The 14,871-nt window shown below is 37.7% G+C and overlaps 2 protein-coding genes across 2 annotated transcripts; one reads left to right on the plus strand and one right to left on the minus strand.

Annotated features, from left to right (window-relative positions):
* Window positions 1–775: 775 nt before the first annotated feature.
* On the plus strand, window positions 776–8,270 carry LOC306878654 (sodium- and chloride-dependent GABA transporter 2-like). The gene is made up of 14 exons (XM_079431122.1): window positions 776–1,060; window positions 1,288–1,422; window positions 1,755–1,895; window positions 2,383–2,470; window positions 2,682–2,814; window positions 3,017–3,151; window positions 3,292–3,395; window positions 3,611–3,735; window positions 4,044–4,156; window positions 4,253–4,390; window positions 4,581–4,683; window positions 5,778–5,878; window positions 6,013–6,183; window positions 6,364–8,270. The coding sequence occupies exons 1-14, from the start codon at window positions 892–894 to the stop codon at window positions 6,478–6,480; spliced, it is 1,773 nt and encodes a 590-aa protein (XP_079287248.1). The 5' UTR covers window positions 776–891; the 3' UTR covers window positions 6,481–8,270.
* On the minus strand, window positions 8,232–10,209 carry ppil1 (peptidylprolyl isomerase (cyclophilin)-like 1). The gene is made up of 4 exons (XM_079431152.1): window positions 10,041–10,209; window positions 9,094–9,248; window positions 8,787–8,855; window positions 8,232–8,528 (listed from the first exon to the last, which is right to left on the minus strand). The coding sequence occupies exons 1-4, from the start codon at window positions 10,094–10,096 to the stop codon at window positions 8,308–8,310; spliced, it is 501 nt and encodes a 166-aa protein (XP_079287278.1). The 5' UTR covers window positions 10,097–10,209; the 3' UTR covers window positions 8,232–8,307.
* Window positions 10,210–14,871: the final 4,662 nt, after the last annotated feature.

Below are 14,871 nucleotides of genomic sequence, written 5' to 3' on the forward strand. Positions count from 1 at the left end.
ACAAATCCCAAACATTTTCTTTATTATTATGTGTCAAAGCTGATTTATCATAGTTGTGAAATACTGGGATTATAAACACAATTACTGTGTAAAATTAAATAAAAAAAATAAATGTAGATAATATTTTTAAAAATCTTTTGGTACCGACATAGAATATTCTATTGTGAAATTCCTTGTGTCAGGACACAGTTGTAATGTTTCTATAAAAGATAGATATTTATATTTCTACTTTATATACATTTATTTAACCTCCTTTGTAGCCAGCAGTATAGGAAGTATAAAGTTCTGCTGGTCTAAAATGATTTTAGGGGGATTGAATGTTATACTTTTTCATAAAGAGAAATCAAATAGTACATTTTTAAGAACATTCTAGTTGTAATCAAATTGGAAAATTTGCTATTGACAGGTACCCATTTTTTCCCCATGTCTCAGAAATCACTGAACAAAGATGAAAGTACAGAGATAATGGCTAGCAGCTGTCGGGTTACTAGAGTCAGCAGATCAACCCCTCATAACCTCCATAACCAGAAGCTGAGTAAAGGGCACTAGAAGAACTGCACAGGTCACGGCATGATTGACAGCATGCTAGATACACGGCTGAGAAGAAACCTTTTTTTTATCATTAAAAATGCCTGTAGTCACATAACTAATAAACTAAGTGGCAGAACAAGTTAACACATCTCTACTCTCGCCCTGAGGATAAAAACACCTGGCAGCCTGATCACCCGCCGCCCACCCTGGTAATGCTTAAAAGCTGTGGAAAAGAATCACGGTCATACACAAGCACCCCAGTAAGTCAGATATTCACTGTGACTAGACTCGCTTCTTCGAATCGTACACACACACCTACGTAAGCCCCCGCCGACAGACACAAGCGTAAGCACTGTGAGTATGGCAGGCTCCTCCACCAGGCGGACAGGGAATCAACAGGCTGATTTAAGTCCCGAAGAGAGAGGCCAATGGGCAAACAAGATTGAATTTCTGCTAACTGTGGCCGGAGCTATCATTGGGCTTGGAAATGTTTGGAGGTTCCCATATCTTTGCTATAAAAATGGAGGTGGTAAGTCGTTTTGGACAATACTTTAGATAGTTTATGATAGGGTTGGTTATGGTTTTATCTATCTATCTATCTATCTATCTATCTATCTATCTATCTATCTATCTATCTATCTATCTATCTATCTATCTATCTATCTATCTATCTATCTATCTATCTATCTATCTATCTATCTATTTTTAATATAATATATAGTATATAATATTTTAATGACTCTCTTAAATCCTTAGGGGCTTTTTTCATTCCATATGTCCTTTACCTGCTTACTTGTGGTATCCCGCTTTTTGTGCTTGAGACATCTTTGGGTCAGTACACCAGTCAGGGAGGCATCACATGTTGGAGAAAGATCTGTCCTCTTTTTGAAGGTGGGTTGCTCACTTCTCAATTTGTATGCATTATGTGACGCTTCTTAAAATGTAGTTAAATTACATATTTTGTGTGTCTCTTTGAAATAAAGGTTTGTAGCATATAGTTTTCACCTATTATACTGATTTAGTGATCCACAGCACCAAGTTTTATTGCTAATTGCTAAACTATAAATACGTTATTAAATTTAAAACAGTGTCCTCTATCTCTAGCATGTACTTTTTCATATTTTTATTGCATACTGCATGTTACATGATTTCAGTTTATTGGCAAGAAAAATAAGTTAACATTTGTTTTTAAAAATCCGTGTTAACACAACTCTCTTTTTCAGGAATGGGTTATGCAAGTCAAATTATTATTGTGTATGGCTCAATTACCTACATCATCATCATAGTCTGGGCCTTCCTGTACCTTTTCTCAGCCTTCAGTGTGGAACTGCCCTGGGCCAGCTGCAGCAATCTGTGGAACACAGGTACATTTTTGGTTAAAGGTCAAATATATGTATGTGAATGCATGTAGGCCTTGAAATACAATTACCAGTATATGGTTTCATAGGCTGGGTTTTTGATTGGGTGCTGGCCCATGAATATTTTCTTTTTTTTAAATCTCGTCAAAGTAATACATTTTAATTATGTTCTGGAGGAATTTAATTAAGTAGGCATATCTAGCATTTTCACACAAGTTTGTGATTTTTTGGATCGTGATTACATTGTTTATATTATATGTCTCAGTAAACACACTGCAACTACTTATATTATTAGATCATGTATTTTCCCTTTTATCAAACATTGATGCTTATGCCAGGAATAGAGTAGGAAATGTATAGAATCTTGTTTAGCTACTATGTATGAACCAGATGTTTTGATAAATTTCATCAGGCTAGGTCTGGGTATATGGCTTCTTCATGATTGTTACCATATGTTATATGCTTTCATCCATTTGTATCTCTCTGGTGTTAGATGCTTGTATTGTGCTTGGTGGGAAGAATTCTAGTTCAGGGTGGACGTCTCCGCTTAATGCCTCTTCCTCTGTGATGGAATTCTGGCGGTGAGTTAAATAAAAATGCAATTAACATTCACTGAATATATAATAACAATTAATATTAAAGACATTCTTATAGATTTTACTGGACATGGTACCATGGTGTATGAAATGAATATGAAAATGTTTTGCTTGTGTCTGTCATTTCACATATAGCAAGTTCATTTATATAAATCACTGTTTTATTATATTGTTTAAATGCTTTCTGCATATTCAGTTACAGAGTTTTGCGACTGTCCAGTGGAATACAGCATTTGGGCACAGTAAGGTGGGACTTGGCTCTTCTTCTCTTACTTGTTTGGATCCTGATCTACTTCTGCATCTGGAAAGGCGTGAAATCTACTGGGAAGGTTACACACATTCGTATTAGGCCTACCTGTTATGAAATAGTTAAGAGTGTAATTACAAAATGCCCTGCAAATGGCTTAAATATGCAAATATTTCAAATATTTTTATTACCAGTATCAGGAAACAATTTTTAGCATGCAATACTCAGATACTGTATATCACTTTCAATTAAAAGCCTAACTAAAATAATTATTATATTTATAGGCAGTCTATTTCACAGCAACATTCCCTTACGTTATGCTCCTGATACTACTCCTACGAGGGGTCACTTTACCTGGTGCCATCAACGGCATCCACTACTACATGTACCCAGATCTGACAAGGCTAGCTGACCCACAGGTAAAGGCATTCGAAAGCCTAGAATGGTTTACTGAAAATCTAGATTAATAAATTAATCAACCATCTCAATAGTTTTTTTGCTATATCCTGTTTTTTATGTTGCTCTTTCTGAATTGTATCGCTCGTTTGGTCTTTGTAAGGTTTGGATGGACGCTGGTACTCAAGTCTTTTACTCTTACGCCATATGTCTTGGATACCTCAGCTCTCTTGGAAGCTATAATCAATATAACAATAACTGTTATAGGTGAGTGTGCATAATATAAAGTATAATATTTTATTTGAACTGATAAAGGAGATTAATTTAATCTGTAGTTCTGAAATGTAACTTAAATATGGTCCTTTTCTCTCTTCTCGCTCTCTCTACCAAATATTACACAATATTTTACCATTTGTACACTAAAGACACCATATTTGTGATGTGACTGTTAATTTGAGCATTTCTAAAACATGTTCCTACAGGGACTCTTTCTACCTCTGCTTGCTGAACAGCGGAACCAGTTTTTTAGGTGGATTTGCCATTTTCTCTGTTCTGGGACACATGGCACAGGAGCAGGGGGTGGACATATCCCTTGTGGCCGAGTCTGGTAAGTAAGAATATTTTTTTTTTATTGTTGTTTTATTGTTTTAATGCATTCCAACATACCAAATGAACTATCAAATTTAAATTTGAATGGAATAACATTGTTGTAATACGTAAATGTCACTGCCTATGCCAATGGTCTTTAATAATCAAACAAATTAAGGCGGACTCTGTTATTTGTCATCCTACTGGATTTCAGTTCACATCCCATTATTTATTTGATCGCTATGTAATGGTAGGGGTAATGCATAGATACTGTAAGATACTTTAGGTGGTGTTGGTCATTGAACCTCCTCCCTTGGCTGTCGTCAGGTCCAGGACTGGTGTTTATAGTGTATCCTCAGGCGGTGACAATGTTGCCATGGTCCCAGTTCTGGGCTGTGTGTTTCTTTATCATGATCATCCTCTTGGGCTTGGACAGCCAGGTTAGACCTCCTTCTCTTTCTTAGCTTAACATCTGTTGCTTTGCTCTTCCGCCTGTTCCTGCCTCCCCATCCAATGCCCTTTTTTGTGTCACTCAGTTTGTTGGACTGGAAAGCATAATGACGTCAGTGACAGATATCTTTCCCACGGTGTTGAGACGTGGCTTTAGAAGAGAGCTGCTGCTTTTAGGGATTTGCCTTGTCTGCTACCTGACGGGCCTCTTCATGATCACAGAGGTGGGCCCAAGACAATTCAGCTAATAAATTCAAAAACAAGCAACCTTACAGTCAACCTTTAATCAGCTCAGATTTGCTATTCACTTATGTTACACCGAAATCAAAGATAAGGCATGTACAGTCTATGGCTTTGCATACTGTTCATTAGAATATCATTGCTTTTATAAGTATCCTACTTTCTGTTTCACAGGGTGGTCTGTACATCATTCAGTTGTTTGATCATTACGTGTGTAGTGGAGCCACTCTCCTGTTCCTGGCTACTTGTCAGTCTGTGGCCATTGGCTGGGTATATGGTGAGTAGCCTACACTTAACCCTTGTGCATCAATAAAAAAAGTAACACTTAGGTCCATAGTGGACAAAAATGGCAATGTCAGAAAATGGTCATAAAAATTGGAAGCTTGGGAGCACAGACTTAAGTTTGGTCTCATTTTAAAGACGACCCATGGCAGATTATTGTTGAAGTAAAAAAAGTTTACAAAGTGAAAAAAAAAAAAAGTTATACAGGTTTAAGTTTATGAACAATATTTTATATCTTATTTTATGAATATTTTATATATGAAACATGTTGAACTCTAAACCTGCTAGAAAATCAAAGCCATAAATATAAACAAGTTGTGTTTCAAATGTGAGGTGGATATCTCAAAAAATTAGCTTACAGTAAGATTTTGTTTGGACGCAGTACTAAATTTTCCCCATTTAATGCCAGCAAAACTCCACTGGTGCACACAGTGGTTGGATTTGTGATTTACAGTAGAGTTTTTCTTTCTCAGATATTACAAGCACACACACACACACACACACAATTTGTTTATGACACATATACAAACCACACTCTGACATATATACCAACACACCCACACAATTATAGCTGCATTATTTATCCAATTGGCTCTATAATATGCAGAAGCAGAAAACAGGAATAAAGTGAGTATTTGCTTTATAGACCCTTTATAGACCAAACCTGAAAAAATGGCACCATCTGGTAAAAAATAGTCAAAAATAAAAATTTTAAGCCTTGCCAAAAGAATGAAAGCCTATTAACAAAAATTGCATCATTTTACAGTTAAACGGCACTGCGATTAAAAATAGCCCAAAAATAGTCCAAAAGGCACTGAGAGGAACTAGTTTTTGTACCTAGTGTAAAATAGATTTATTAAAGGAAATGAGGGTGGAATATTAAAATTCCAATAAAAATACACACCTGAACCAAGATTTATGCAGTTAGCATTAACACAGGCAAAATTATATATATATATATATATATATATATATAAAATAAAAAATAAAATGGACAAAAATGTCCATAAGGTTGCAGAAGGGTTAAATGTGCATTAAAATTGTACTTACTACTTTTTCATTGGGCTTTATGTGCTTATTCTCTCCAAGGTGCTGACCGATTCTATGAGAACATAGAAGACATGATTGGCTACAAACCCTGGCCCATGATGAAGTACTGCTGGCTCTATGTCACCCCTTCTGTCTGCGTAGTAAGTCTGTTTCTATCACAGGGTAAAATGGGAACACATTTGAGCAAAACACAGTATTTGATATGCACCATATGTAAAAACAACAACAACAAAAAAAATAATCAAAATACATTTTTGTCAATTGTGTTCTGTAGGGCACCTTTATCTTCTCTCTGGTCAAGTACACTCCCCTGAAGTTTAATAACACATATATGTATCCGTGGTGGGCATACAGTATTGGCTGGTTCCTCGCAGTATCCTCTCTCTCTCTCATCCCCATTAACATGATTTACAAACTCTACAAGGGGAAAGGGACTTTCTGGGAGGTAGGTGTTGTCAAGAAAATACAATTTATTGAAAATTGTAATGTCTGGAAATGTTTCTGAAACCTATAACAGAACCAGCAGGCAACAGTTGTTTCACAACAGGAATGAATTTCTTTCATTTCCTATGGATTGAAATGTAATAGGGATAAGTGAAAAATCTTTTGTGTGTGTTGTCCTCAGCGTCTCCAGATGGCATGCACTCCAGCAGAGGATCTACCTCAGTCTCAGAGACCCTCGGCACATGATTATACTCTGTCATCCTGTACAGACAGAGAAAAGACCCCAGACAACCTTTAATCTTCAACTGCCATTACGCCAATTGTACCTATATATTAAATAGCAGTTCAGTCAATTAGTCCTAATGGGAAAATTGATTAAGTTTTTCATTATGAAGAAGAAATTAGTTACAGTATGTGGCCTAGTACTTAAAAAGGCAAAAGTTTAACGTAAGACAACAGCTGACACAACTGCATATATCCTTCTGCATTAAGCAAGTTAATAGTGCCTTGTTTTATATAAAACATTATTTATGGACTGCAGTCTATTAGTGCTGATTGTGAGCCCACCTTTTTACAAAATACTTTTAAAAAAACAATGATTATTTGTTTCACAGCAAACACTGAATCTTGCTTTTACAGATGCAGATCTTTTTACTATACAAACACATACTGTACATAAGTGCAAACTCCCTTAAAGCAGAGCAGCCATGATGAACAAAGCAGTCATGCATTTTGACAGTTGGGTATTCTCAGGGGACAGCTTATTAGAGATTTTCTTTATGATTTTCTCATGCAAGTTAACCTGCTATGAGATAAATTGAGCCTTCAGGCACTGTTTTTATATGATCCATGGTAAAAGCTTTATTGATATTTCTTTCAGTGATATTAAGTGTTTCACATACCTTGAGGGCATTATGTAAAATGTGCTTAATCAGCACCAAGGTTTTTGGAAAATACAAGTCATGGATAGGGAGATATATGTATTTTTATAGTTATATGTTTTGTAGTATGCTGTCTTTTATAGTAGTTTTTTAAACTCATATTCTAGTATCTTTTTTAGATTTATTATACATATAAAACAAAAACAGTATAAATGTAAAAAAAAAATAAAAAAATAACATAGATTATGTAGTGGGGGAATCTTTTTAACATCCTTCAGATTAGTCTAAATCATACATATCTTTATTTATATAGAAGTGTGTTTCATGCATTTTAGAGAGACAATAAACAGACTGAAGAGAGAAATTATTTTTCTTTCTGTCTGGTCATTTTCCCAATCTCCCAGATGATAAAAAGCAATGCTTTCAAATAATTGATACTACTCATAGCGAACAAGCACCCATTTTTAGGCTCCAACAATAATAGGATTTTGTGGGTCATAACCTCTATGGCTTTGTTTACTTTTTTCCATAGACACAGATTAAGCTTAATCCAGGATAGCTGCATTCAGAAATCTGGGTTTTCCATAAAAATCCTTTGAAGTCTAGGACTATAAAACATCTGTCCAGAAAACCAGGATTATGGTGATATTGGTTCTAACTGATGTTCTGCCAAAAACATCACTGCTACACAATGTTGTGTGTGCTATTTCTGTTTAACCCTTTTAAAATCTTTTTGCCTAACATTTACTCAATATGCAGTTTTAAATATTGAATATTTAATAATTAGCATCATTGCCAGGAGTTAGAAAAGACAATGATTTATGATTGCATATTCTGTAGGTGACCTTGTGCTGTGCCATGAGTATGCTTTATTTCTATAATTGATATGAGAAATTGTATGATCAAGTTTTCTCTTGTTCTGTTTCAATGAAAGCATTTCAAATATATGAGCAACTAATGCAGTGTGACTGTGCTGAAATCATGATTGTCATCTCCTATTACATCTCCAAATAATTATTAACCTTTCTGTGTCATTTGGTGTAATGTAAAAGAATGTACACATTAAATAGACTTTTTTCTGTAATAAACCAAAACTCATATAGTTAAGACACCACCATGTGGCCATGGATATGTACAGGGGGAATCAAGAGAGCAGAGAGTATATTTTATGAAAACTCTGAAAGTTTAATGTAATAAAAGGACTGTACAAAAATAAGGCATAAACTTTTATGTAAGCAGATGTCTCAGTTAGGTAGATTCACTCTCAGAATTTTAATGTCATCCATAGGGCGGTCCTGACTATTGGTTTCAACCATGCCAATACGATTAAGAATTCCAATGCCCTGGCAGACCCGTCCAAATATAGTGTGTTTCCCATCCAGCCACTGTGTGGGGGCCAAGGAGAGGAAGAACTGGCTTCCGTTTGTATCTGGCCCTGCATTGGCCATTGCGAGAATTCCAGCACCTACAAAATAAACAAATAAATCAAGCACAGGCTGATTTGTAATATAAAAACTTAAGCTATAAACTAGTTCTTATGCTGGATAATTTTTTTAATAAAAGTATGCCGTAGATTTGTGAACTGACAAAATATTTCCCGAGCAATTTATTCTACTTATGGGATCTACTGAGAAGCTTACAAACTTTTCATAGTTTTATAAATAGCCGTGCTTTTAACAATACTATTAAATCTACTCTATTTATTATTTGTTATTTTACTCACCTGTAAATTTCAACTCTGGATGCAATTCATCTTCAAACTGCTTGCCATATATAGATGCACCACCACGACCTGCAGACATAAAATAAATTATATGTAATTAAATACATTTTACAAACGGACAGCATATTAAAATGGAAGTCCATTGTACTGACGACAAAATAGATTGTTTTGCTTGATAAAACATTCACCGCCTTTATGCCATTTCTCAACATCCACTTAAATCAGCGTACTGTGATTCATTTTATGGAATTGTCAAATGAAATATCTAAAAGGAGTGTTGAATGATGAGTATTCCTTTTATCCTCACCTGTCCCTGTTGGATCGCCTCCTTGAACCATGAAGTCTTTGATGATCCGGTGGAACTTGGTGTTGTTGAAATATCCTCTTCTGCCCAGCTCTGCGAAATTCTTGCAGGTTTTTGGCGCATGATTCCAGTACAGTTCTAGCACGACAGTTCCCATCCTGGAAAGACAGTGTAAAGTGAGGGCTGGTCGTAATATGCTAAGTAGCTACAAATTATTATTTTTTTTTTATTACAACAGATTGAAACAGATGGTTGATAAAAGTAAAGATTCCTTTAAAATATTAGCATTCTGGAAAAAGTCTTAATATTAAAATCTTAAATCTTAATATTTCCTTTCAAAACCCTTAATAATTAGGGATGTAGAGTAGGGGTATTACATTGTAAATATTTCTCCTGAAAGTTTAATAGGGTTTCTTTCTTTCAAGAAGCATAAAGGACTTTTTCAGTGACTCCTCTTCTAGTAAAAGTCAGTCACAGTTTTGGTAAGTTATACATTTAGCAAATGTTTGTTTGTGAATGTAGTATTTGCCATGCAAAATATCAAAATTCACAACACACTCCATCATCTAGCTGCTGTATGTAAGACCATGCAACATCTTTTAGAGACTTAAAAGTTAAAATAAACTTAAAAATTACAATCATTTAATATAATAAATTAAAATGAATACGGGACGACGTAATTAACGTTACATCACAACGCAAAAGAATCACTGAACGCGTGAATTTTGAGTTGTGTATCACAGCACCATCTCTGATCTAAAACAATCTAACCAGTACAACTGATCAACCTGATTAGATCTTTAACTTGTTTAATACAAACATGCGGCAAAGCTTTACGTTTTTCTACATCTATAAATAATGAAAGCAATGATCACAGCTTTACTTCTGTGTTATCAAAACGTGACTCATTCACTCACACATCTATTACTAATGTCTATTCTGCGACTCACGTTGTGTCCAGCGATACTGTGGGGGGTTGCCAAGAATCCGGAGGAATTCCAGACATGTCTGTTGGTCAACAAATATGGTTTGATAGAAAGTATTAATTTTTATTTTTAAACTATATGTCGCAAAGCGTGATACGGAAGTAGGTCGGTTTATTCGTTATTGTAAATCATCAAGACCACATGGTGGAAGGGCTGCCATCTAGTGGACTGGATGATAAAGTCATGCTGTCTGTCTGAGTTACATCCACATATACACTCGCTAGGTCAGTCCAAAACAGTCCAAAATGTTATACACTATATTGCCAAAAGCATTGGGACAACCCCTTCTAATGAACAGGTTTGACTACTTTAGTAATTCCCATGAGTACAAATCTTAATGTTTAAGCATATAATGATATAAGGAATTGTGTGCTTCTAATTTTATAGCAATGCTTGGGCAGGGGGCTGTTTCATAAAAGAGGCTAATAAAAACAGGGATTAAAGTCCAAAACCTGACTTGAAATAACCTAACACATCAATCAGGACTAAAGCGGTTTCATAAACGACTATTTAAATTCAGTTTAAGATCCATGTTCAATGAGTCAGGATAATTTGATGTGCACGCTTATTCTAATGTCGATCATGGATCAAATCGATCGATCCAGCATGGAAAACAGTGAATATTTGTACTGTTTAATGCATTTTAGTCATTGCGTTTTCCTCAGTGCATAACTGACACGTCACAGGTATATTTTTCATCTGTTAGGCCATGCAAATACAGGTACATAAAAAAAAAAATAAAAAAAAAGAATATTATGAAAAAGTTTATTTTTTCTTGTAATTTATTTCAAAAAGTGAAACTTTCAGAGGGAGTTTTGGTTCCTTGCCGCTGTCGCCTCTGGCTTGCTCAGTTGGGGACACTTAATTTCTAGTGATTATCGTCAACTTGATTTATCAGATACTATTTAAACTAAACTGAGCTAGACAATGACATCTCTGAACTCAGTAATGAAATGCCTTAACTGAAAATTGAGTGTTTAATCTTATTTTTATACATTACTGACACTCTATCCTCCGATTTGATACTGTTAAGTGCTTTGACACAATCTGTATTGTTAAAAGCGCTATATAAATAAAGGTGACTTGACTTGACTTTCATATATTTTAGATTCATTACATGTCAAGTAAAACATTTCAAAAGTTTTTGTTTTAATTTTCATGAATAGAGCTTGCAGCTCATGAAAGTCAAAAATCAGTATCTCAAAATATTAGAATATTTCAGAATCAGAATGAGCTTTATTAGCCAAGTATGTTTACATACAAGGAATTTGTTGTAGTGACAGAAGTTCCACAGTGCAACAGAAAGACAGCAACAGGACAGGTCACAGATAATAAAAGAATAATATCCAAATAGGCAATGTACAAAGCAGCAAAAACACAATATATAATATAGACAACTATGTATGTACAGGTCAAGTATAATTAGAAATGAGAAAATAAAAATAAGTGAGTGTGGTGAATGGATAATGTATTATAGTTGTGTGTTACATCATTTATTGTTGAGTGTTCATGAGATGGATTGACTGAGGGAAGAAACTGTTCCTGTGTCTGGTCGTTCTGCTGCTCAGAGCTCTGTAACGTCGACCAGACGGCAACAGTTCAAAGAGGGAGTGTGCTGGATGTGAGGTGTCCAGAGTGATTTTGCCAGCCCTTTTGCTCACTCTGGATAAGTACAGCTCTTGGAGAGTGGGGAGGGTTGTGCCAATGATTCGATCAGCAGTCTGGACTACTCTCCGTCGTCTTCTGAAGTCAGATTTGGTAGCTGAGCTGAACCAGACAGTTATTGAAGTGCAGATGATGGATTCAATGATGGCGGAGTAGAACTGTTTCAGGAAGTCCTGTGGCAGGTTGAACTTCCTCAGCTGGCCAAGAAAGTACAACCTCTGCTGGGCCTTTTTCACAATAGAGTATATGTGAATATCCCACTTCAGGTCCTGGGAGATGGTGGTGCCCAGGAATCTGAATGACTCCACTGCAGTCACAATGCTGTTCATGATGGTGAGTTGGGGAGAGCAGGGGGTTTCTCCTGAAGTCCACTATCATCTCCACAGTTTTGAACGTGTTGAGCTCCAGGTTGTTAAGGCTGCACCAGACAGCCAGCTCCTTAACCTCCTGTCTGTAAGCAGACTCGTCACCATCCTGGATGAGGCCGATCAGTGTGGTGTCGTCTGCAAACTTCAGGATCTTGACAGAGGGGTCTTTAGAAGTGCAGTTGTTGGTGTAGAGGGAGAAGAGCAGTGGCGAGAGTACGCAGCCATGAGGAGCTCCAGTGCTGATGGTACGAGTGCTGGATGTGAATTTACCAAGCTTTACTAACTGCTGTCTGTCTGTCTGGAAGCTGTTGATCCACTGACAGACAGAGGTGGGGACAGAGAGCTGAGATAGTTTATTTTGAAGGGTTTCCGTGATGATGGTGTTAAAAGCGGAGCTGAAGTCCACAAACAGGATCCTCACGTAAGTCCCTGGTCTGTCCAGATCAGGGATGGGCAACTTCGGTCCTCGAGGGCCACTGTCCTGCAGAGTTTAGCTCCAACTCTAATCAAACACACCTGCTTGTAGCTTTCTAGTGATCTTAAAGAACTTGATTAGCTGGTTCAGGTGTGTTTGATTAGGGTTGGAGCTAAACTCTGCAGGACAGTGGCCCTCCAGGACCGAAGTTGCTCATCCCTGGTCCAGATGCTTCAGGATGAAGTGCAGTCCCATATTGACAGCATCATCCACAGACTTGTTTGCTCTGTAGGCAAACTGCAGGGGGTCCAGTAAGCGTCCGGTGATGTCCTTCAGATAAGCCAAAACCAGTCTTTCAAATGATTTCATGGCTACAGACGTTAGGGCCACAGGTCTGTTGTCATTAATTTGAGTAATTTGGGATTTCTTTGGGACGGGGATGATGGTAGAGCATTTGTAGCATGAGGGGACTTCACACAGCTCCAGTGATCTGTTGAAGATCTGTGTGAAGATGGGGGCCAGCTGGTCAGCACAGATTTTTAGGCAGGCTGGTGGCACACCATCTGGGCCTGGTGCTTTCCTTCTTTTGTTCTTCCTGAAGACCTGGCACACATCTTCTTCGCTGATTTGAATTGTAGGTGTTGGGGAGAGGAGGGTTGCTGAAGGTGTTAAAGGTTGTGTGGAGAGGTGTTCAGGGCGGGTGTGGGGTTGATTTTTCAAAACGACAATAAAACTTGTTCAAGTCGTCTGCCAGGTGTTGATTCTCCAGAGCGCTGGGGGATGGTGTCTCGTAACTGGTGATATCCTTCATTCCTTTCCACACTGAAGCAGGATCACTGGAAGAGGATTTGTTCCTTAGCTTGTCAGAGTAATTCCTCTTTGCCACTCTGATCTCCTTTTCCAGTGTGTATTTGGCCTGTTTGTACAAGACTTTATCCCCCTTTATGTAAGCATCTTCTTTGGCCTGACGACGCTGTCTGAGTTTTGCAGTGAACCATGGTTTGTCATTGTTGTACATTAGATGAGTCCTGTTAGGAATGCGCATATCCTCACAGAAACTGATATAAGATGTTACAGTCTCTGTGAGCTCGTCCAGATCGATGGCAGCGGCTTCAAAAACAGTCCAATCAGTGAGAGAGAAACAGGCTTGTAGATCCCACTCTGTTTCATTAGTCCATCTTTTAACAGATCTTAATACAGGCTTTGCAGATTTAAGTTTCTGCCTGTAGGTCGGAATAAGATGAATCAAAGAGTGATCAGAGAGTCCTAAAGCTGCTCGTGGAACAGAGTGATATGCGTCCTTTATTGTTGTGTAACAGTGATCCAATATATTACTGTCTCTGGTGGGACATGTGATGTGCTGTCTGTATTTTGGCAGTCCGCGGGAGAGATTTGCTTTATTAAAGTCCCCGAGAATGATTAAAACAGAGTCCGGGTGTTGTTGCTCACTCTCTGTGATCAGATCAGCAAGTTTCTGTAAAGCTGTGCTCACGTGCGCTTGCAGTGGAATGTAGACACTCACGAGAATGAACGAGCAGAACTCCCACGGCGAATAGAACGGCTTGCAGTTAATGAAGAGCGTTTCTAGATCTGAACAGCACATCTTCTTTAACACAGTTACATCTGTACACCACCTCTCATTGATGTAGAAGCACGTCCCGCCGCCGCGCGATTTCCCCGTTGATTCTGCGTCGCGATCTGCTCTGGTCAGCGTGAAGTTAGGCAGATGTAGTACGCTGTCCGGTATGTCGCCATTTAGCCAGGTTTCCGTGAAACACAGGGCAGCAGAGTTAGAAAAATCCTTGTTTGTCCGGGAGACTGACAAAGTTCAGTTCAGAGAAGGAGTTCATCCGTTTTGTTGGCTAGAGAGCGGAGATTCACCAGATGAATGCTAGGCAATGACATTCGAAATCCGCGCTGTCGAAGCTTCACGAGCGCGCCGCCTCGCTTCCCCCGCCTGCGCCTCCTGTAGCGTTTGACCAGAGCTATGGCTCCGCCAACTACAATGTCCAGCAAAACGTCCGAAAAATCTAAATCCGGTAAAAGATTTTGTGGTGTTCTGCCGAATGTTCAGCAGGTCATCCCTGGTAAAACTGACCATATTTGAAAAACAGGAAAAACAAACAAAAACAGTACAAACACTGAAGAGCAGCACAATAGCTGCCATCAGCGGCGCCATGTAGAATTTTTTAATGAATATTTGAGTTTCAATTAATGACCATCCCTACAGTATAAATTCCTGGTATCTCTTGTTCTTTGAAACTACAATAATGGGGAAGACTGCTGACTTGGCAATGATCCAGAAGATGAACATTGACACCCTCCACAAAGAGGGTAAGTCACAGAG

The sequence above is a fragment of the Barbus barbus genome (genome assembly GCF_936440315.1).
Source record: "Barbus barbus genome assembly, chromosome: 13".
In the NCBI taxonomy this organism is placed as follows: Eukaryota; Metazoa; Chordata; class Actinopteri; order Cypriniformes; family Cyprinidae; genus Barbus; species Barbus barbus.

Excerpts from the sequence above, each read along its gene's own strand:
- LOC306878654 (XM_079431122.1), top strand. The coding sequence starts at position 892 with ATGGCAGGCTCCTCCACCAGGCGGACAGGGAATCAACAGGCTGATTTA. Across the intron at positions 1,423-1,754 it reads GATCTGTCCTCTTTTTGAAG|GAATGGGTTATGCAAGTCAA; the intron begins GTGGGTTGCTCA and ends TCTCTTTTTCAG. Across the intron at positions 3,152-3,291 it reads CAAGGCTAGCTGACCCACAG|GTTTGGATGGACGCTGGTAC; the intron begins GTAAAGGCATTC and ends GGTCTTTGTAAG.
- ppil1 (XM_079431152.1), bottom strand. The coding sequence starts at position 10,096 with ATGTCTGGAATTCCTCCGGATTCTTGGCAACCCCCCACAGTATCGCTG. Across the intron at positions 9,249-10,040 it reads ACAGTATCGCTGGACACAAC|GATGGGAACTGTCGTGCTAG; the intron begins GTGAGTCGCAGA and ends CTGTCTTTCCAG. Across the intron at positions 8,529-8,786 it reads TCCAGAGTTGAAATTTACAG|GTGCTGGAATTCTCGCAATG; the intron begins GTGAGTAAAATA and ends TTTATTTTGTAG.